The sequence below is a fragment of the Lethenteron reissneri genome, chromosome 36 (assembly GCF_015708825.2).
Source record: "Lethenteron reissneri isolate LAM-NWPU_2019-01 chromosome 36, ASM1570882v1, whole genome shotgun sequence".
Taxonomy (NCBI): Eukaryota; Metazoa; Chordata; class Hyperoartia; order Petromyzontiformes; family Petromyzontidae; genus Lethenteron; species Lethenteron reissneri.
The window spans coordinates 7802869-7827447 of NC_083814.1; the positions used below are offsets into that span (position 1 = coordinate 7802869).

Below are 24579 nucleotides of genomic sequence, written 5' to 3' on the forward strand. Positions count from 1 at the left end.
ATAACGCTCCTGATTGGAAAAGAGAGAAGATTTTCCCATTGTTTAATGCCACGTGAGGTTTGCTGGGCAAAGTGACTACACTAATCATGTGGCTATGGAAAGGGTGCACATATAACTCTACTCTTAAAAGTAAACCAACCCTGTGCCAAGGCATAACCAGCCATTATGGGATAATCTGTAGCTGCAGTGCTGCATGGAATGGCAATAAATTGCCAGGTACGATTGCTCCCCTTTAATTTGCATGCAACATTTTTGACATCACCGTCGAACCACGCGTGTGAGCACATGTCATACTCAATAGGTAGCATGCTAGCAAACGCCAGTGAAATGTCACTGTTTTAAAGTCCCCTCCCACAAGTCTGCATTCAGTTTCCGCCCATCGTGGTAACTCAAATTGTTGCCAACTCTCCAAAAATGAGAGGAATGGAAAGAGAATTTAGAAATGTAGAAACCCGAACAGATTCCATAAGAGGCCTTTTGGGTTAGATCGCGTAAATATATAGATGTGTTCTTAAAACCCACCTCCATCCGACACAGCCAACTTGTAAAGATTGTCACGTAAACAGAACGTGCCAATTCGTCACTAGTACAGCACACCGGTGTGTTGGAGAGCCAAGCCACAACATTTAGAATCTGAGTACGACGTTTCGCCAGTAATTACAACTATCAGGCGACAGCCAGATTTGTGGAGAAGTCCACGTGTTCGTTCCTTATATAGAGGCGTAGATGTGATAACCACACTTCTGTGCTCTTGCGCAAAGTGGGGGGGGGGGGGATTAATGAATAGATTGCCGTGGTGAAAATTGTCAGTCATAATTTTTTAATAGGTCAGTGGTCAGAATGAGCCCATCGGTACGATGGAAATTATTCAAGTAAGCGCCGTGACTTGCCGACTGACTTAGAGATGGACACATAAGGTTCCTTACAATGCCCGTTCATAAAATGTGAGGACATAAATAATTTCTACCACCGCTCTTTATTTAAATAGGCTTTTGATCTAAATTATACCATGCCTTTTTGATTTTTTGGCTGCTTGTAAGTTTTTGCTTTAACAAGACCGGTGCTTCGCTTGTAATTTTAAAACATTTCCAATAATATGCCTTTGTCTTGAGTCGGACACTCTGCACGACCCATGGCGCTTTTGAGTTTTTTTGACGTTCCTTGAACCACGACACGGGAAACACTCCATACGTGGAAGGCAAAGTCTCGCTGAAACAAGCTACAAGTAATAGCCCCTCCAGTCGCACGCCCGTGACCTTATTTTCAGAATCAATGTCGCGACCTTTCACACGTTCCGTTTCCCTCCCTATCGTTGCCCCCTCTTGGAGAGATGAAGGTGGTTGTCGTGGGTAGAGAGGGCGGATAGGTCAGCGGAAAGTATAGGACTCCCTCGGAAATGTGGTTGTCGCGACATAATGAAAATGTCCAAGCCCTGTGCGTGGAGGTCCTCCGAGTGTTTGTGTGAGCTGAGAGAGGTGGTGGGGGGGGGGAAGGAAACACTCTCACGCTCGTTGTACTGCTCCACTTTACTCTCCGAGCCACTCTCACCTCAGTGCAGCTGCTCATCCTACCTGCACTCCCACCAGCCAAAATAATAATAATTTTTCCATTTGTACCACTTCCCCCGCCGCCACCCCACCGTCCCCTGTGTCTACATAAAGCTGTGTTTTGCACCTCATTGGAACACGCGGCCTCCCAAGAGTAAGCAAGATGCGTGTTGACAAAACACGGGTGACCCAGATGCTACCACTCCACAAACTAATTAGATCCTTCACTTTCCAAGCAACGTGTAACCATAATTACAGGGCTGTAGGCATTAGTTTTAAGGCATCACAATTTTTTTTTTATCTTAGTAGTATTCACGTGACTTGGGCCGTGCCCCGTGCGTGCTTTAATATATGATGCCGTTCTTAAATTCCAGATTTGGCCGATAGCATTTAGGGCTTGTTTTTGCTTAATTGGACAAACGAAATCGTAAATTTGAAACTAATTAAAGTGACTTGAAGTAAAGTTAATATTTCCAGTGGTTAATTTATGATAGTCACTGGCAGAAACCTGGGTTTCCATCATGTGTTCTTTGCTAATAGGTACAAAATGTCAAATAAAAAGTTCCGTGCATAAAATATACATTTTTATTTGTCCCCTCCCCCCATCAAACTCTACGAAATATATATTTAAATTTAACATGTGTCTGCTTCTAGCAGTGTGCTGGCAACATGTTTTGCATGTAAAGCTTAAAGCACAATCGCTTTGAAGGCGATACAGCTACTCGGCATTTAAACGGAGAGTGCACGTTTCACTTGCAGGGTGGTCGACCTTTAGAAGGCAAGTCCATTTATCCGGTTTACTAAGTAACCATTGGGCAGTGCTCATCTCTATTAGTAATTCCAACACAGTGGTTAATGAGGACAAATCGCTACTCAAAACCAATTCTGTCGACTGACCATCAATTGATGATGACCGAGATATACTCATTTTACCGAACCCCCACAGTGACGATAGTTTAAGTAGATCCTGGTCATCTAAATCATGATTTCTTGGTTAAGGTAAAGGTCCACCCTTGCTCGGAGGTGTGGAGGAATGACCACAAACGAGACCAGCTTTGTGTTCAGTCCGTTGTCATTCCCCCGCACCTCCGAAATGCACGGTTGGCTATGTATGGTGCAAAAGAAGTTCAACATACGTACGTGCATGCACCAGCTGCTAGCAGAGTGGCCACGATTAGAGGGAGCTCTAGAGAGCCCCTCCACAGAGTAATTTGGCCTACTCTTCCATTCAGAGACAGGTGTCTTGGAAGAGGTTCGGAGTACGCCACACTTTACCTCGACGAATGCGTACACATTCATACCGCTGGGTGGACAGAGATGGGTGGATTTGAGAAGCTCCACACTGCTGCCTCAACTGCCGTACCGGGAGATCGAATAGAACAGGCGAGATGTGGAATGCAAGTCCAGTGTGCCGACCGGTACACTGCGGGTCAAACATCTGTGATGTCTTGGACAGCTTGTCATAATGCTTGACCAAACGATTTATATCCTGACCACAGGCTGAATACAAAAGTCACCGCGTGTGACATTATACCTTCCATTATATATTATTATTGTCATCATGGCTATGCGTGGATTACGTAATGCCATCTTACCAAATTGAGCCTGTTCAAATGCATTCCAAATCAAGCAAAGCCAGTGTTGTCTGACATCTTGAAACAGGCTCGAATATCAATACAGAATGCAGAATGGCTCACTTTGATGCTTCACCATGGCATTCATATCTAATGTTTTCAACAGCAAAAAAATATTGACGTGAAAGTTTGCACTTCCAAACAAAGTGCATATTTCTACGATTTATGTTCAGCATTCACTGCCCGGCCCCAATGTGGCTTGGCACACAAATTATATCATGCAAATGCTTGATCAGATTATGCTCATTCACATTACAAACTTCGTGATATATTCCCTGAGGTTGACTATGCTGGATGTTCCTTGACAGCAATTGTAGGCATGTCCAATAAACTGAACTTTTTTGCACGCTGCTTTGAATGCAGGTGCGGAATTTTTCATGAAAGTTTTATGTGTGTAAAATTACACTGGAGAATGACTAAGTATTGGTTTAAAATAGGGGTCGCAATGGTCATATTGCACATTTAGTGGCTCAGTGTGCATCCCACAAAAGGAATAATTGTGCCAAAGCGAAAGCGATTTCTGCCAAGAATTCACGAGCGTGTCTTTTGCAAAATCACACAGCACAGTCTGCCAAGCACACAGTGCTGGATTGCTAGTCCTGGCACTCGTGTGTATATATATATATTTTTTATCAGACCCTGTCTTCATTTTGCCTTTAAAACGTAAATCCAGAGCTTGTAATCCATGCCTGGCTCCAGCAGCGCAAAGCCTGACGCAGGTAAAAACAGCTTTAAGAAGATAAATGGTTGAAAAAGATTACGTCCGTTGTGAAGATTTTTTTTGTTTGCTACAGCTGTGTAGCTTTTCTTGAGTGAAGCTATGCGTTGTATAAAATGGTATTAGAACGGTTAAAAAAATAAGAAAATAGACAGAAACCTTTCCGAAGTGAACATCTTCATTTCTCGCAAAATAACCGCCCCGTGCTTTCAGCAGCTGTCGAACTGCCTTCTACGCATCCGCTACATTTAACCCACAACGCAGACGCATCTTCCACATTGCACACATCTGCAATGCATCTCTCCCCCCATACGGATTTGCATTTATTGGGCGCTGAGAGATGCCTCGGCAGCTCCGGCGCCCTGCTAATCGCAACCCGTCTCAACCGTCCCAGGGACCACGATGCACTCGCGCTGCTCGTCTGTCCGGCGTCTTGGACAACGCCACCTGCACAGCCGCCGCCCCACCGCGCGACCCCGAGTCGCGCTCTGCCGCGTCGCGCTCACCGATCGCTCTAACCGCGTCCCGCGAACCACTCCCCCCCCCTCTCCCGCTGCCCTGCCCCGTCCCCCCACCCCCTCCATTTCAGCAGTGGGAAGAGGTGAGCGGCTACGACGAGAAGATGAACGCCATCCGCACCTACCAAGTGTGCAACGTGTTCGAGCCGAACCAGAACAACTGGCTGCGCACCGACTACATCGAGCGCGGCGGCGCTCAGCGCGTATACGTCGAGATTAAGTTCTCGGTGCGCGACTGCAGCAGCATCCCCAACGTGCCGGGCTCGTGCAAGGAGACCTTCAACCTCTACTACTACGAGGCCGACGGCGACACGCAGGGCAACGGCGGCGGCCCGCACTGGACCGAGAGCCCGTTCGTCCGCGTGGACACCATCGCGCCCGACCAGAGCTTCTCCGAGGTGGACATGGGCGGCAAGGTGCTGAAGATCAACACGGAGGTGCGCAGCTTCGGGCCGCTGACGAGGCGCGGCTTCTACCTGGCCTTCCAGGACTACGGGGGCTGCATGTCGCTCATCACCGTCAAGGTCTTCTACCGCAAGTGCCAGCGCGTCGTGCAGAACTTCGCCGTGTTCGGCGAGACGCTCACGGGGGCCGAGAGCACGTCGCTCGTGATCGCGCGGGGCACGTGCGTGCCCAACGCCGAGGAGAACGACATGCCCATCAAGCTCTACTGCAACGGCGACGGCGACTGGATGGTGCCCATCGGGAGCTGCACCTGCCGCTCCGGTTACGAGCCCTCTGAGTCGCGCACGACTTGCAAAGGTGAGCGACGGCGGCGGTCTCTGCTAGCAGCTCCCCCCCCCCCCATCCACCCACCCCCCTCTCCCCCCCCCACCGCCCCCTCCACTGCCCGTTTTTGAACAATTCATACAATTAAGCGATGGGCGTCACAACGCTTTGTCACGTGCATAAAGGGCGAGAGCCTGAGCAGAATGCACGGTCGGCAAGATAAGGTTGTTTCGTCACACGTTCTGCCTACCGTTTAGAAATGCAGCTTGCAGCTCGTTGAGCGTTGACTGACAATGTCACCCTCCTCTCAACGCCACCACCCCCCCCCCCCCCATCCCCACCCACATCATTCTATAATGTGGTTAATTGGCCAGCAGACATGGCCTAATGTTATTCAAATAACGTCACGGGATCTCTTAAAATCCACTGTGTAGGGGACCTCTCTTGTTTAATGGTTACTTACAACTACACTTCGCATGACTGCGGTATTAACCAGGGTGGCCACTGGGTTTTAACCAGGGACCTCTGCTGCAGGCAGCAAAACGCACTGTCCCAGTCAGCCACATCACCGCCAAATGGTTACGCAATGGAATAGGGGATCTGATTAATATGTTCGTCATCAGACATTACACTATGTGTTTTTTATTACATTCACGTAATAGCATGTCATAACAATAGCGCAGCCAGTTACAGCTGTTGTTCGGTATGCATTCCTTGGAGTTTTGCACGAAGCTCTGTTGCATTAAATTCTGTAGTTATTGGCCACAAAGAGCCGCCTCGCGTGGATAAACTTCACGTGACCGAAATAGATTCATTTTCTTGGGACCTTTCAAAGTCCAAAAAAATCTTTCTGAGTAGGCCTGGCCAATAAAACAGCAGTTCTACTTATAGGAGACACGGTCTACCATCCCAAGCCAACCAATACACAACCACACGCATCTACAAGAGCGGGGATTTCTTTTTCCGAGCTGCACCGGCGTGGAAGAAATGGAGCGCTTTCCGTTTTGCTCGCCGAAGTGTTTTTTGGGTTGGTACCGTATTTCATTCAGCACGAAACGTCTACCGTGCTTAGAGCGTCCTCAGGAAATGTTAGCCGGAAGATGCCTGAAGAAGGTCCTGCAACGCGGAGCGAAACATCAAAGGTCGCGCCGAACAACACGGCGTACAAACTGTGAACGCAACATCTGAGAGCCACCCGGCACAACCGCAAACACCTACACAGCAGTGCTTTCTTATTTTACTTGCCAAAGGAGACCAAAATTGCACCCTCGCACTTATTTCGGCAAAACACAGGTAGAGCTTTGGACGCAGTTTGGGTTTTTAAGAAGTGCGAAATGCACAGTTGGGCCTTGCGATGCATGCACGCTGACAGAAAACACACGTGGAAGCTGTTATGCTGGGATTTTTTCTCACTTTTCTGCCAAAACTGTGGGTGCTATGGGAGTACCTTCTGGGACATGGGGAAACCAATAAATCTTGCCGGGAGCCACTTGCAGAAACGAATGTTTGCTGATAACATTTGCACATTTGAAACGCAGATTCCTTCCCCCCTCTCCCCCCAATGTATTGGACGTTTATGTATTTAATTTAAACAAATGTCATAATCATCACTAGCCATCGATTATCCACTGCTAGATAAATGTGTCCCCATGCTGGTGTCCACATGCTGCCACCTTCGCTCGTGCTGATGCGATGCCACAGCCCATTTCAATCCTTCACGTGCGCTGATCTCTGTGCATCCTCTTGGATGCATTCTCTCTCACCAGTCCCATCCATCAACGGTAATTCCTTATAGCAATGTGTCCTGCCCAAGTTCCCTCGCTTTTCACAGCAGTCAATATGATGTCTGATTTCTACTTGTTCCCTGATCCATGTGCTCTCTTCCTGTCTGAACATGCATCTGTCCTTGTTCCTTTCTACACATCTCTGCTCTTGTCCCATTGTTGTTGTCAGTTTCCGTGTTTCTGATCTATATATAACTGTTGGCTGTATGTACTGAGTGAATTGTTTCGTTTATCTTTGGGTACATTTGTATGTTTCTGTTCGTTTTAAAGTTCAGCATTCCAAAAGCCCCCCACTGTGCTTAACTCTCTGTTTACTCATTTTCATCGCAGACCCAATGTTAATTATTGCCCGTGACGCACGATTTGTGCTGTAATATAAGGTGGTACCCATGCAATATTCTGTGTATCTTGCTTAGACAACCAATTCCACAGACTTTTGTGTTGTTCATAAAAGTCACGCGCATTAAGTTTGCTCAGCAAAAACGTCGTTGGGCTAAGAGACTTTGAAAACTAAACAAAATGTACAGGACACACAATGTATATCTGATATTCAGAGTTGACATTCATGGCATGACAGATGAACAACAATGTGCAGTCTCTTCTCTATAGACATTGTATCTCTTCTCAGGGTCACATAGCTTTTCCTTAATGGTTATATTTAACCACAGGATGTATTCATTTCACTACGTTTTTCGTTCAGTTACATAAAATAATAATGTACAAACCATTTGGCAATCTACTGCTGGATGAAGACCTAGTTGGTCATGAGGTTTGGTTCACCATACCGCACCATACTTCACCATGCTTGTCAGTGTGGAGGAAAATGGTGGGGTATTGTCTTGGATCTCTACAGACATCATTCGGGACTGATGTTAGCTGTGGGTGGATGGCAGGAAATCAAACTTGGTCCATTAGATTCATGGAACATGTCAGTTAAGAAATGTAAATGGAAAACAACTAAGAAAAGACTCTGTGATATACAGAACAGGTGTCAATACCAACTTATGCAAACTTGTGTTAAACTTATTGACAAGTACCAGATCTTTGACAGCAGTCATTTGTGTGGCAAAATATGCATTGGATGGATCTGTTCCAATGTGTTCAATCAGTGTCAATGGGTTAATAACGATGATGGCACGGCTCTCGTATTAGACCAGTAATAGGCTGCTTAACTAATTAACTCAATTGATAATTGTGGACTTGGGTCAGTGGTTGGAAAACGATGTGGATTGAGAATTTTTTAAACTCATTGTGAGAAAAAAACATGTGCGAGACAACAATTATGCATATGACACGCGTAACAATGTGTCCATTATGTCTGATTTCTTTTCCACTTTTTAAAATGTTCAATTCTCTCTTCACAATGACCATTATTATTTCATCAAATTCCATTTTTGTTTATAGATGACTAAATGAGTCATACATCACCATGCTAATATCATATGATATAATTTCATGGCTTATTCCATGCAAGGGCAAACGTTTCAGAATTTCTCGAATATTTTAATGTGTCCGGGCCCTAATGGCATTCAACACAAGTTATATTATATATATATATAAACAATGACGAATACATAATCAGAAACATGCTGGTCATCCAGAAGTTAATGGTTCTTTGTGGAGTAGAAAATAAATTCAAAACAAAAACCATAAGTATCTTGGGATTCGAGGCCAGCACAATTAATTTCCGCACGCTGGGAGTTATAGTTGTGGCGCTGGCAACCAATGCTCTGGTGTTGCACCCAATCCTTCTGTTCATTGTACGCCGATACAGCGGTCGGTCTGATTAACACAATGGAGGGCGGAGGGGCTGTTTTGCTTCCCATCCTGGGTTTCGTTCAATTAAGGAGGGCTGCTGACGTCCACACTCGACCTTAAGTTCCCACGTCCTCCCAGGCGATCGGCGATGGTTTTCTTGCGCTAGGTGCTCTCATGGGTAAATCGACGTGGAGCTCGACGTTGGAGTGGCACGCGCGCCCTCGTTGGCGGACGTGCGGTTTAAGTGGGCAATGACTGAAAATGATGTAGGGTCCAGTTACCTTTCCTTAACTTGCGAATTTGATTCTTTTTCCCCTCCACAAAGCTGTTACCTGGAAGGCTTCCAACGCAATGAGCTTCCCACGCCACCCAAAGTGCACTGTTACGTGCGCAGCCCTGTTGAATAATAGAAGAGCATCGATTAATGACTTTTCATTTGCCTAACCTTATGTTGAGAAGGGGATTCATGGTAGAGAAGGAGGTTTATGTAATAGTTAATCGTTTTCAATTGATACGTCTTTAATTTCATTTGCATTTCTCATTGCTGGTGCTGTTTCATATATAACATATTAAATTAACAAAGACAAAGATATCCCCTATTAACGCTGTGACAGACTTTTGGGGCACCTATGAAGGCCACCATGGTGAGTGGCCACCAACACTCTTAGAAACGTGTGTTGTAGAATATGTCGCTGCTATAAACTTGCACGTGATAAGACGCTTAATTGAGCTTTCATTTGTGGTCAGGTCGCTTTTGAAAAATGGCTCAGTGGGGTTCACCGAGTAAGTATAAATAAATAAAATAGTTTCGTTGTAGTATATTTATTCATAGTGATTTGCTTACGTTTCCTATGCTTAGCATTCCTATAAAAAAATGTTTTGCTATTGTTTGCTCATCTGTTGAAAAAAAAAACTTCATAGTTCTTCAGATTTCTCCAGAATAAATAAAGATTCTGATTCTCTTTAAGCTTGGGTACTTTTTCACTCCAGCACTGAATTCGGTCCAAATTGGGGAACATGTTTTGCTCATGTTGTATTATGCTTTGCATTTTTTATTATTCTAGTCTTCTTTTCATTTCGTACCATCGCAAATGATGATGACTGCGGAGAGCAGCTCGCAGCATTTTCCTGCACGCTGTTGGGATGAGAGCCCTGCCCTTGACCTATACGTTAGATGGGATGTTTTGAAGCTGTCTTGTTTGCTTAATCAGAATGTGCTTGAAATGTGAATCACTTTCATTGTTGCATTAATAGACATTGTGCGTACAGTCGCAAGCTCGCGAGCGTCCACTGTGTTGTTCCGACCACGTTTAAAATGTCGTGGACTCTCGTTAAATGTCTATCACTCTGATAACGAATTTGTCCATTTTTTTACTTAAAATGTTTGGATCTACTTTTATTCTGAAGCCAATTTCAACCTAGGAACGCCGTTTGATAGGAGGAGGTTTGACTTGAGTCTCAAGACTCTTTCACGAGGATCCTGCCATGTTTTCTCAATGGGGAGGGGTAGGCAATATTGCTCCATCTGTAATAACAAATTGAGTAATTTGCAGGTAATTCTTCAGCAATGGGATATTTCGCTCTATGCGCGTTCACTGTGTTGTTCCGACCACGTTTAAAATGTCGTGAAAATATGAAGTGAACTCTCGTTAATATTTATATGAGGGGTGGAAGGCCGCTCTTGGAGAACACGGAATTAAGGGCCGCGATTTTGATTCGAGAGTTTCATCTTTGTGTTGTTGTCGTTGTTCACGTTGTGGCGAGCGTAGCACTTTCTAGAAGCTGCAGGGGCTGCCGGGGAGGGGCGGGTGGGGGGGATAATGTGAACCCAATTACATGCATCGTATACAAATCAAAACACATCGATTCCAACACATTCAACTGCGTGCAATGCGCGTGAGTGAATCGATGTGTCGCAAAAAAAAATGTCTATCACTCTGATAACGAATTTGTCCTTTTTTTTACTTACATTTTTGGATCTATTTTTATTCTGAAGACAATTTCAACCCAGGAACGCCGTTTGATAGGAGGAGGTTTGCGCAAAATAAATGCACCAATACTTTTAAATACCACTATGCAAAGGGAGTCATTGCTGGTTCATAGAGTAGATTTCTGGGTGTGTTTTTTTTTTTTAGTAAACTGCAGTGATGCACTGTTCGGTAAAGAATGAGAAATAAAATCAATGTCTCTATGTTTGCTTACAAAGAATGTGATCCTAATTCACAGTGATGAAAATGGGAGCCGACTGCTTGATAAATAATATGAAGAGTGTGTTTTGTCCCCTGCTGCCAGAGGTCCAGTCCACCTCGCATCCGAATCGATCCCACACGGCTTATAGATCTGTTTACTATGGGGGGGGTGGGGGGGGGCCGACAGGCACATATGTTCGAGACACATGGCCAGCATGTGTGTCTCGTTCTTTGTTGGATGGGATCCTCTGTAAGAAAACTTTCTCTTTCACCGTATTCAATTGTACGGCTATTGTCTATTTTTATTTCTCTTGTCTCTCGCTTCACGTACCCTGCTTCCATAGGAATAAAAACAAGGAAAGTAAACATATTTAGCGGACTGCGTTCGCAGGTTGCATGCCGCGTGCATCATTACCCACTGCCTTATTTGTCGTCATCAGCCATGGTCTTATCCACTGCTGGATGAAGGCCTCTCCCAAGCCCCTGCCTCCTCTCATGATCCTGCAATGCATCAATCCACCCAGCACCTGCACAATAACTGATTTAAAAACTCCATCTTTTAGGTGTGCATCCTCTTTGGATGTGTTCCATCCTAGAGTGAGTTGACACTTCAAGCAATTGCTGATCTTCGTAGCGGGGAGATATTGGGCCCTTCTTCTGTGAATTCCAAGAAGAGCCATTTCCTGAAACTAGTGGTGCGATTTTCCGCATACTGATCGATAAATCCGACGACACGAGTTAGATTCCTGGCCATGGCTAACAGCGGTGGCGAGTGATATCTTAACTGCGTCCCCTTCACCAACCTGCACTGACCAGCGTGGTGAAGTATGGTCGAACAACCCCACAGATTAACACGGCATTAGGATGCCTTCACCCCCAGCGGGGGCCTTTGTAGGGCCTGTGTCAGGCGCTTCAAAATATACAGGTTTTTCGAAGATCTATTTTCTGAGGTAAATGTTCCAGGAAATTTGAAAGTTTTCCCAGGACAACAAAAGTTCCGTTTTGTTTCTTCTTTGTCAGCCGCATTCATGATGCTCCGATAGAAAAAAATGCAATTTTTCTGTAGTTTTCACCTCTTTTGGCATTGTGAGATCTTGCATTCCCCACGGTATGGTTATGGATTGTTGTATCTCAGAAGTCCGCAACCCTACCTACCTTAGGATATACCTCGGATTGAATCACAGGCTCCCAATCAAGGTATTAAATCAGCTTCTCACATTCCAGGTAATTTGAAATTTCTCAACCCAGGAAAATCCATTATAAGATTTTGTCAAGTGCAGTTCTAATGAGATTTTCAACAGGTATGTGTGCCAAGTGATTCTCAAGGCACACATTTCTGAAATCATGGTAGTTTGTGTTAGAAGCTGGGCAGTTCTTCACGATTCCGCGTCTCAAATTGAATAACATATCTAATGAGATCGGTGGTACAACAGAATTGTGGAAATTGCCCCATGCTTGTATAATTTGCGAGCTAAATATTGGAAGGATTATTGAGGAAGGGCCTGTGGTCCTTCTTCTGGATATTTTCACAGTCAAATCTGGTATTATTACCATTGTTTCTTTACCAAGGAAAGCCTCACCGAGTCTCAAGACTCTTTTATTTTACCAGGTAAGGCCCACTGAGCTATGTGGCTCTTTTTCAGAAGTGACCTGGCCACAAATTATAGCTCAACGAAGTGGCTTATCACGCAGAAGTTTATTGCAGCCAAATACTCTAAACGCACGTTTATTCTAAATGTGGAGGGAAAACCTAGAGGACCCGGAGACAAAAATCCACCCGGAGAACATGCAAACTTCAAATATACAGGCGTCAGGGTCCGGATCGATTCCACGACCTCCTGTATACCAGATGAGGTAGTTAACATCTCGCCACCGCGGCACCACTGCGCCACCCTGCTGCCCATAACAGCGCAGTTGAAATGTACCCAGAGCGTTGAAAATGTCCGTATGTGCAGTATGCAACATATTCATGCGTTGTTTAGCTGCCTCCAGGACACCGCGATTTGTTGCCGCTTGAATTAAGCAATACATCACGACTGCCGAAATCAGCCTCCATTTTTAAATCCTTTATATTAAGTTCGCTTGCTTGCTTGCGTGCTTGCGTGCTTGCTTGCTTGCTTACGACTGTGCAAATCTTTCGGTCGTTTTTTAACCCACTTCTCGTGATCCAATCGAGCTGACATTTTACACACAGACTCGTTGTGCGTAACAATTAATTTTCGTGAAAAAACTTTTCCTAAATTTTACACTGTTTAGGAAAAAAATAATTTAATTACCAATTGCCAACTCACTTGGCACCATTGTTTTCCCCACCCTCTCCGTAGTCATTTAATTCAAATGCAATTTGTGTAGTCACCGGGAAGCCCTGCGACCATCAGGATTTTAACCCTGCTCCTCAGTAGGCGTGACAAGAAACAAAACGAAAATTCCCCCAAATGAGTTTGCTTGCTTGGGCCGTTAACACGTGTAAATGTACCCAATGTTTTTATTTGTTTTAACACAAACAACTCTTGACCATCACTGGGCGAGAGGGCAAAGGCGCGGTGATCCATCACTCTTCTCCATGAGCCTCGACGTTTTGCCCGTAAGAGCATCCGAGCCTGGGACCTGAACCAGAAGTTTGGAAATTGGAAGCATCATTCCCCCGGAGTGGAGACCACCCAGCTGCCGTGCTTTCAGGCACAATGTCAAAAAAGCATGCTTTCTTTGAAGACAGTGCAAAAGCCTGCTGTCCCCTTGGATTTGTTCCAACATTGGTGATCCTATGACACTCTTTATGAGTCACCCATTGTGCAGCAGTGTCGTGGTCAAAACAACCACCTCCAGTCATTAACACTATGCTGCCACAGTCGGAGGAATACTGAGACATGTTCTGTTGTTCGGCTTCGACAAATGCTGCTTTTTTTTACCGCTGCAGCTTAAACTTTACAATGGCACAGTAAGCCTCCTGTTAGGGATGCCAGTTTGCCTGGTGGCAATGCTGAGCCGGTTATGTAATGGTTCTGTTTTGAAGGACAGTTGGGTCCCGCAAAGATGCTTAAAGGCCAAGGCCTTTCCTGAGCGAGTCTTTCGCAATAAATCGTGCAGCATTATCTTAAAGGGTTCCATGGTGTTTGATGATTTGGACTGAACTAAGTGGCAGCAACATTAGCCACCCGTGGAATTTGTAAATCACTCACCCAATTAAACTATTGGGTTTAACCTGTGAGTTTAGCATCAAACTATGTGATCAATAACTTGGACAAAAATGTCCCGTTATACAAATATATGTTGTGTGAAGTTAGCTTTGGACACTATAATGACACCACTGGACACTAAGTAAGAAATACATGTGGGGAAAGATTTCTTTCACTAAAGCTGTGTACCATGTACGGGCATATACTTGAAAAAAACAGGCTGTACCTCGAAGTATGCGTGCAGATGTTTCTTATTTGCCAGGCGAAAAAAACCAAGGTTTTTTTTCTGTTATTATGTACTTTCATAACAATGTTGTAAAAGGCTGGTTTCAATTTAAACACCCAAATGACCTGACAATTCTTGGCAGGATTTTTATACCGTAGAGTAGCGTTTTACTGACTAAATGTACATTGTGGCATTCCGTGCAATGCGTGTCAGTAAAGTTTGCCTATTTGCTAGAGCTGTTTATTTGCTGTGCGGTTATACAATGTTATAGATTCATCTCCATTATATGCAGAATAATTGTTGTTGCTGACTGTGACGTTAACATGTGTAGGGGATACTTCACCAAGAAAACACACAGTAATCGGTTAACTGTCTATGTGTATCAAGCAACACACAACAATTCGTCAAAAGCACACATCACCTGTGCATTTTGCAAGATAAATCACCATTTCCTGAAGAAGTGCATTATGGTGCTCTTGTATTTGGTCACAATCGAAATCAATTTGAGCAAATGTGACTGATAGACAGCGGCAGTGATGCAGTGACAGACAACTTTAAACTATCTATATGTATCCACCAAAAAAGTTAATATTGTATATAAACATGCTTAAGTAATAAATGGGTGGTCATCATTTCTGCTTGTGCTGCTGACCCAGGGATGGAAGTTACACATTCCTATGATCATGGATAAGTTATCCATCATGGATAAGTTTTCCAAGATCGTGGACACGTTTTTGTATTTAATTTGTTGTTCTTTGCCCGCACCTCCGATAAGCATGGTTGGCTACGTACGGTGCAAAAGAAGTTCAACAACATACATAGGGCATAGGATAACCATATTGGCTATCATAGATGAGGATAATAATGAATTCCATGTGAATATGAAGCAACCTGGCCACAAATGAAAGCTCAGCCAAGTGGGGTATCATCTGGGGATTGACAGCAGCCAAAATACTCTGAACGCACGTTGATTCTAAATGTGGAAGGAAGAAACAGGAGAACTCGGAGAAAAATCAACGTGACCACCAAGGAGAGAGAACATGCAAACTCCAAGTATACAGCAGCAGGCGTCAGGGTTGAGGATCGAACCCACAAACCTCCTGTATACCAGGCGAGCTTGTTAACATATTCTTATGTTTTTTCGGTAAAGTCACGTAGGTAAAAAAATAAAATTAATACAAGTAAAATAAAAATAAAATATCACTTGATACAGCTATCGTGCTGTGACGGTTCCACCTGAAGACGGAAGCTTGCGTTGCCTCCGAAACGTCGTGATTTTTATTTCATTTTTATTTTATTTTTATTTTATTTGTATTTTATTTTTATTAATTTTAATTTTTTACCTATGTGACTTTACCGAAAAAACCTAAGAATATGAATCCTTGCAGTCACGAAAGCTTCAAATCTAGAGCTTGTTAACATCTCGCCACCGTGGCGCCCAGGGCTTGCTGGCCACGTTGGGTGCATTACACGCCGATGCCAAAGCCAGGGAGACACGAGCAAAGAGGTCTCAGACGAGCAGATCGAAAGGCCAGGTGAGCGCAGGCGAGCGTAGAGGTTGGGTCGCAGCGGACAATGAATGGTCGCGGCAGACGGCGAGACAAAGTTGAGGCTCTGAATGGCGCAAGGGAGGCACGAATGCCATAATTTGTAAAAAGGGAAGGAACGTGACTGATGTGTTGACACATGGGTTGTGTGAGGCGTGTGGGCAATTGGTGACGGGAGCATAAACAAGGCGAGGGATAAATGGGCTGACAGAAGGGGGGGGGGGAAGGAATGCAGGTTTGGATTGTTGTCGAATTGAACGGAATTGCGGGGATATAGATTCTCGTGACTCTTTAGGCAGAGAGAAGGATGCCTGCCTGTCTCTGAGGGTGAAGCTTCCGAAGAGAGACATTGCCATCATCCGTAGCAACATATTTCTAAATCCTGATGACACAAAACAGTTTGTCGTCAACTAAACTGCCTGTGGTATAAATAATACAAATGCGTCCCATTGCATGTGTGTGTGTGTGGACAGATGAATTGCATTACGATGTGATGGAAAAATAAAACAAGTGGCTCTCTCTCCGTATAAAATATCTGTGGACAACTCGGTGAACATGTGGGCAGACAGATGGATCCCATCCAGAAAGGCATATAGAGTGGTGCTTATTTATTTGTATTACTTTGGAGAGCCTGTGAATGTCCCATGACGAATAATGTCTCATGATGTAGTTTAGTTAAATAGTTAGTTAATGTTCAACAAATATCTTTCGTGTAAAAAAAAAGTCCCAGGGCCACCGTTCCCCATTGGATTCAACGCCTCTGGCCAGGTGCCACTTCTAAAAGCGTGAAGGGAGCATCTTGGGGGACGTTGTTGCATCTAACAGAAAGTCATGAATTTCGATTTAAAGCTTTCGTGACTGCAGGGATTCATCTTCTTGGTTCTTTCGGTAAAGTCACGTAGAAGGGAAATAATAAAATAATAAAAATAAAACATAATAAAATAATTCTCACGACGTGAGAATAATAAAAATAAAACATAATAAAATAATTCTCACGACGTGAGAATTATTTTATTATGTTTTATTTTTATTATTTTATTATTTCCCTTCTACGTGACTTTACCGAAAGAACCGAGAAGAAAGTCATAACCTCTCTGACAAAACAAACATCGGTAAAAACGAACGACATTTGGGCAAACTCCACGATGCTAACCAGAGCCCAAGTGATGTTTAACTTGGATAACTTGAATAATAACTTATAGCCTTTTGTCAATCCACTGCTGGATGAACGCCTCCACACACCATGGGGGTTGTTTCACCATACTTCACCACGCCGGTCAGCGCAGGTTGGTGAAGGAGGGCGTGTCCAGGAGGGGCAACCAGTTCACAATCACTCGCCACTGATGTTAGCCATTCCCAGGGATCGAACTTAAGTAACTGGGTTTGCAGTGCAGTACACGAATCACTGCGCCCCCATGCCAGCCCTTAATTTAGACATTTTTTTTTTTATATATGTACAGATATGTTCAGGGTAAACGGAAGAATTTAAACAAGATAACGCACACCAGTAAACGATGTCTTTGTTTTAACCACATGATAAACACACGCAGTGGAATATGTGCCCCAAAATGGATTTTACTTGATCTATTTTAATGTTGTCTTATCGGTATGGCTCGTGTAATTTATATGGCAAGTGTGTTCAATCGCTTCTTAAAGTAGCTTCGGAAGGCTGCATGCATACAACATTTGACAAAGGGGGGCCTTGTTTATTTAATGGGAACTCAACTTATTTCTTACGGGTGGCTAATTTGGCCCGTGATGCCAACAGACAATGACTTCTCTGTTGCCAGTGTGGAGTCACGGGATCCTTTAATGACTGCAAGCATCTGTGACATGGTGCTAAATGTCCCCTTCTGCTGGACAGCGCACATTGTTATCCAGGCGTCTTGAACGCGGCTCCCAGGCCAAGTGTGGCTCCCAGCAGCGATGCGGAAAAACGCAGCGGTGAGCGCGGCGATATCGGCCCATCACTGCGCAACAACAGCCGTCTCGTGCAGTGTCGCATACAGCGTGCACCGTGAAACTTGCGCGGCTAACCAACGGTCAATATCGCAGTAAAGGAATTATGGCACTTCATCGTCGTTGTTTGTGCACTTAGTCCAGAAGAGCCGGCAGGTATCACACACGGACGTATAATCGTAACATTTTACAAGGGCATGATTGTGGAAGTGTGCAGCAGGTTGGTGAGGTACATATGAAAAATACATTTCATGCCTGCATTGGCCCTGTAATTCCATATCTAAAAATCGCTCAAAAATGAAGGTACATGGATTTGGTGATGCATGTCTATAATTGAGACATTTGAAAGCAAGAAACTGGTAGATCACACAGTGATGGATGCTGCCTGTTTAATCGCAAGGGGCAGTAAGAAGACTTCCAACAAGACTTCCAACATGCTATCTCTACAGAGTTTGAGTGGTATTCCATTAAGTGCTTAGTTTTCTCTGTAAGCTTTAGATTTCCGACCACGTAAAAAAAAACTTAAATACTAAAAAAGGAATTAGCACACTTCCAAAATCTGAAAATGAGTCATGAGCCTCAATCTTTCGTGAGTCAACCATAATCACTCATATCTAATTTATTTCGTTGACACATGCACACACAGTGCGCAAACAATTGCCCTTTTTTTTCCCCATCCCTTTGTTCTTAGAAATGCGGCTATATCAAAGGACCAATCAGCCTCCTGAACCTTGCCATGCCTATTATTCTTATGATCTCCCCTCGGGCATCGTGCGAAATTCACAGTTCATTTGCCAGTGTTCACGAGCTGCTAAATGCCCACCTGCCTGCTCACCTGTTTGCTCATCTGTTTCCAGGCCAATGGCTCCTCTGTCCTTTGGCAACGGTCAAAACAGCATAAGCCGGTCGTGCCTGTCAAGACGTGGCCTCTTAAGCGGAACTTTGATGTCTCCGCGAAACAGGCAACCGTTTTAGCCAAGTATCGTTGAACATCGCCGTTGTTGGATGCGTGTTTTTATCCTTTGCCCGATCTTGATTTTTTTTTGTTTCTGTAATTCTACGTGATTTTTGAAAATTACGACAAAGCCTATGCATACATTGTCAGCAGATGCTGCCATGGCATAATGGTTTGCGCACTGGAATTGCAATCCAGAGGTGTGCTGGTTTGATCTCCCGATGAGGAAGTTGAAGCGGTGGTGAAATTTTCCGAAATCCCCCCCGCCGCCTCTATCCACCCAGCTGTATAATTTGTTGCACTACAGTTAGTCCACTGGCAGGTCTCACTTGGTAGGGTAAAGTTTTGGTACTCTTCTGAAAGATGTCTTGCCAGGATGGAAGAGTAGGCCAAATACCCTGGAGGTGATCTTAGTGTTTTCTTGAGTGGGGGCCTTTTTGCCAGCAATGGCATAACAAAGTATTAGCGGGTCTGCGCATTTATATTAACTTATATATACACTATAAATTGCAAAATGTCATGATATCAGTCAATCGATTCCTTTTGCAATTGATAAACAATGTTTATTTGCAGGAAAGACTTGGACGAGTATGCATGATTATTACTTTCCTAAATTCAAATTGATTTGCCAGAGTAGAGAAATGGATGCTCCCTTATACAGTGATCACACTGCATATTATATCACTGCGTTTGTTCGTGTGCAGTAGCGTTGTTTTCGTTTACACGCTGCGGTCCATTAGCTTTTACAAATCTGTAAAAGTCTGGTTTTATGGCATAGAAGTAGACTTTGTAGACTAATCTATATATATCAGTGGCTTTACTTACACAATTTAAGAAAACATATTGAAAGTCAACATCGTGTGTTTTAGTAGGCATCTAACGATTCATAAATTAATGGTACGAAATTGCTTCTTAGTTTCACGATGCATACGCATTTGAACAGTGGGGGTGAGCATTGCTTATTTTGTATTCATATGTCTCGGTGTGTGTGATTGGCTCACGTTTATCCCTGCACCCATGAGAGATCCTACCAGTGCCACGATGGGGAAAAGGGGATCGAATTGCGATTGGCATCGTGACCCTGAATCGTGATTGTTCATCCAATTACTGCGTGGGGTAAAATCGCCGCACACTGAAAAAATATATATTTTTATCACGACATTTTAGAACATTTTTCTAACTTGCCAAACTGCATGTTACGGCGAATAATTATTGCCCGATCACAAAAATAACCTTGCCTGGATTTTAGAGGCGAGAATGTTCAATTCGGGCACAGTTCCTAATGAGGCCTTGAAACTAGATAGGATTGCCATCAAGTGCACTCGTGAAATGTATATGATGGCTTTTATTGTCTTTAGTAACTGGGCTGGGACCATCAGGCATGCTGTAAATGAGATCTTGGTTTGTAATATTTGGTGGAAGTGTAGGACTTGAATTGAGGATCTCAGTTGTAAGCATCAGCATTGCTCTTTGCTCAACCACATGGCCACCTGAACTCCAGTGGATGGTAAAATAGGTCACAGGGTGCTACCGATAAGAGTGCTTTGTTTATATATTTTCAAGAAGGACCACAATAGCATTGCAATAATAATGTAAGAATATTCATGCACAGAAAGTTTAAATGGGAACACAAATATAATTCAAAGTAAGGTACTCCATTAGATATTCATGCTGAAGAACCTGTGCATTATTTATGTTGCAGAAACATGTTTTTTTATATTGGATAGTAATCTGTCATTGGCCATTGACAGCAGTGTGGTTTTGCAGTCATGTATTATGTGATACATGACTGAGGCTCATCTAGACAAACTATAATACTCCAAATAAACAAATGATAAATAACAAAACCATGAACATTATCTTAATATAGCAAGTGGTTGTTAAGCCCTTTTGTCCATCCACTGCTGGATAACGGCCTCCTCTCGAGGCCATGCAGGTTGGCGGGCTGTTTGACCATACTTGACCATGCTTGTCACTGTGGGTTGTAAAGCCAAGAGTAAGTACAGACAGGATAAATGTTATTACTTACTATCTTTGTGTTTTCTTGTCTGGAGGCATTGATGGGCATTGCAGGAGATGCATTTAAGTTTGCAGGGAGAATGTGTTCTACTGCACACCGTGTTGGGCCAGTGAGTGAGATAGAAAGCTGAAAACAGCCCACGGCAAATCGCTTGGATGCCTTGTATCTTCCAATCCTGGACATTCCCTCGCTCCAGAAGCCAGCCTGTGGCAAATCTCCCCACGGCCACTTGTCTCTGCGAAGTGTTTCGGCACTAGATTTCGATGCTCAGAACCCATGCAATGCACATCTGGAGGCAGTAATTTATATACTACCGGATGCTGATCCGTAAGAAACTGGCTCATTGCTCAAAAGTCTAATTTGCTAAGGTCTCGATAGGGGACCAGTTCATTGTATCTGCATCGTAGGGTGTGAGGTGGCCTGGGCAGATACATGGAGTTAATTGTTCTATAATTATGTGATGTGATTTGTGAACACATTTTAGATGTTTGCCATCTTGTCTAATTAATTCTACTCTACAGAATTGATATTCTGTTTAAATACTCGTGACCGGTAGCAGGCTTTGGAGGCTTTCTTTCGGCTACAGCGTCACACCCCGTGGGAGAGTTTTTGCATTTATAAGACATTTACCAATTCATGACTTTCGGCTGACCCTGCCCTATGAATTAAGATAATTAACCTCTTGTCCATAATTCTTGGAAGCTGAAACAAACACTAAATGGTAGAAACATTTTCATAGCTTTTTAGTCCTTATAGAATATCCTTATATTTACATTTATTGCTCTCTCAGTCATAATCCTCGGTATGAATTAAATATAATTTATAACTCGAATGATTAATTTTGGGTTTGGGTTTTTATCTCATTGCAAGGATAGCCTTGACTTTTTTTCCTCTCTCCAAATTTAATCTTTCTGGCCTTCTCGAACATCTTTGTTATTTCCATTGGGCGATTTTGATCACCTTTACATATTAAACATAATTACAGTGATTAAATGTAGATGTCATTGTTGTTCATTATGAGGGATTATTTTAACATCTTATTAAACATGGAAGGTGGAGCGTGATACAGGCATTCCACTATGAAGCCAGTGACCTACGTTCGGTTACTGACCACGGCTAACATCAGTGGCGAGCGATTTCTGAACTGATCTTGCCTCCTCTCAAACCCCTTAACCAGCCAATGCTGACCAGTGTGATTAAGATTAGTCAGTGACCCCTTTGACCCAAACAAAGCAGAGAGACCTCCACCCAGCTGTAAATTTAGAGACGTTGTAAATTGCTACCATCGTAATTATATTGGAACATTTGAACAAAGATAGCCAATGCAGATTGTGGCATCACAACTGGATTTTTGTGCACAAGTAAGTAAAATAAAGGTTTTGGCCACATTCATACAAGTCGAAAGTGTGACACTGTCTAATACTCTGCAGGCTTGCTAGTGGCAGGATAAAAAAAAACTGAATAATAATCCCTGTTGACCTGTGAGCTTCATTTCAAGCACATTAAAAATGAATTTGTGTTTTATGATTGCATTTATCAGCCGTGTCATCATCAGAATACGTACAGTACGATCCTCTGTGACCGCTGACAGGGTGGTAAAAAAAAAGCCAGTATCGCATGGACACGCTGCCAACACTATCTTCGTAATCTATCTCGCCATTTTTGAATGCGAGGCCTTGTCACAGCATTAATCCATACAAAACTATGGGAGCCCCCCCCCCCCAAAAAAAAATATATGACAGTGAAGTGCAGGTTGCGTCTGGGGGCCTCAATGTTGCAGCGCATGTGTGACGGGCATGCACTTGGAGCCCAGGCTAGCGTGTGGTAGGGGCAAAATCGATCGCTCCGTTGAAGCGTGCTGCCATTATGTGCTCTGATCCGTGCAATCTGCTTCCGACAACTGTTAGGTACACATCTTGTTGTGTTCATTTTTAAAAGCGTACCGGATAAGCACTGCTGCTCCCCCCCATCGTCGAGGCATTTTTCGCTCGAGCCGGCTTTGCCGACAGAATTGCGTTATTCATCTACGTATTGATGAGTTTTGTTTGTTCAGGGGGGGGGGGGCGGGTTATTGATTAGAGCTCTGAAGATGCGCATTTCCCATTAGTTGTTTGCGCTTTGATTGATTTGTTTGCGTTTTCTTTAGCTCAGGGTTAGCTGGAGTTGTTTTGTTTGGAGTTGGAGAGTATTTTTGTCAGGGATCTTGTGAAAGGCAAATGAATAGACAAAAAAAAACCTGTCTATAAGCTCGCATACGGAATCAGTTTAGAACTGTAATGCAAATCATGCACTTCCATTTATTTGTAAATTAGAAACAAATGTTTGTTACTTGTGGCTAAAGTGCAGTACGCACATTATTCAACTAAAACAAAATCTTAAAGTACATTACACATTCACGCGGACGTGTGAATGCAAAATGCAATTGGTTTCAATCTGTTTGGATAATCTATATGCACTGGGTACGCAGGATGACTGTCCTACAAATGGAATCGGTGTCAAAATCTCATCACGTGAACGTTGGCAGTTGTTGCCCGCACCGCGTCTGTTGCCCGCTCCGCGTCTTACTCGACATGTGAATGCCATCGTGGTATGCTTTCATATGCACGCCAAATGAAACGGGCAGGATCGATTCCATATACAGTTCATATACAAGCAACTTACATATAAACGCAGCAAATGGTGTGCAATGTAGTGTGAATGAACAAGCATACGTGGAGTTATTTAAGGTCTTAGCCCAGAGTAAAAAAAGCCGTTTGGCCACTGACCGTCCCGTTGACTTTGCCGCTGCGGCAGGCGCGCATAATAATATTAACAATACTCTTAGTTCTTTCGGTAAAGTCACGTAGGTAAAAAATGAAATAAAAATTAATACAAAATAAAAACGATAAATTTTATTTTTTATTAGAAAGAACTAAGAGTATGAATCCTTGCAGTCACGAAAGCTTCAAATCTAGAAATATTAACAGCATTCGCACCACATCGCGTCACGTGAGTTAGCCGCACACACCCGGCAGAGTTGGTGACAAGCGGGCGAAACCTGACGGGCTTCCCGTGGGGGGGGGGGGGGTGGGGGGGGGCCCAGGGTGACGTGAAGGAGACGCCGCCACGTGAGCCCGCTGCTCTCGCCTTGGTTTTTTTTGGCTGCTGCTGCTGCTGCCGTTGGGTCAAACGACGGGTTGCGAGGTCACTCGTAGACAAAGGGAGCAAGGACCCCATGGAGCCACGGACGCACACATCGGCCCGCACGTAGCGCCCGCTCGTTCGTTCGCTCGAGCACGCGCGCTCACGCACAGGAGTAGCAGGCGAGACGTGCGACGGGGCGCATCGGTTTTGTCGATTTAAAATCGCCTATTTCGCTTGCCGATATGTGCATCGAACGAAGAGGTGGCTGGGTTCGAGCTTTCAAAGTGGCCGTCGAAGGCACGGGTCATTTTCTTAGATCTCCTCCATTGCCGTCCACTCAGCTGTGTGGATGGGTACAGCACAACGGATTGGCAGGACGTGTGCGGTGAGGACCGATTGTTTGCTACTCCCACCCCTTCAAAGTGTTCTGGCCAGTAGGGAAGAGGAGGCCTAATAACCTCTAGGGGGTGCAGTAGTGGACGCCCGTCCACCAGCAGCGAAGTCGGCAAGGAATTTCAGGGCTGCACCTTTACTTCATTGGATCGACGGAAATACAAGGCAGACATTAGCTCGCATAACAAAGCCTCACAGACACGCTATACAAACATGACAGTACAAATGAGAAAACAACAAGATGATGATAATAATATACATTAGAGAGATGTATGAGACAACATAGGAGACCGACAACACACG

At 44.1% G+C, this 24579-nt stretch overlaps 1 protein-coding gene across 4 annotated transcripts in view; it reads left to right on the forward strand.

Moving 5' to 3' along the window:
- LOC133351079 (ephrin type-B receptor 1-B-like) overlaps window positions 1–24579 on the forward strand; it is a 178044-nt gene that overhangs the window by 53754 nt on the left and 99711 nt on the right. For all 4 annotated transcript variants that reach the window (XM_061566002.1, XM_061566004.1, XM_061566003.1 and 1 more), the window contains exon 3: window positions 4492–5179. In XM_061566002.1, the coding sequence (XP_061421986.1) occupies window positions 4492–5179 (688 nt within the window). The remainder of the gene's footprint in view (window positions 1–4491; window positions 5180–24579) is intronic.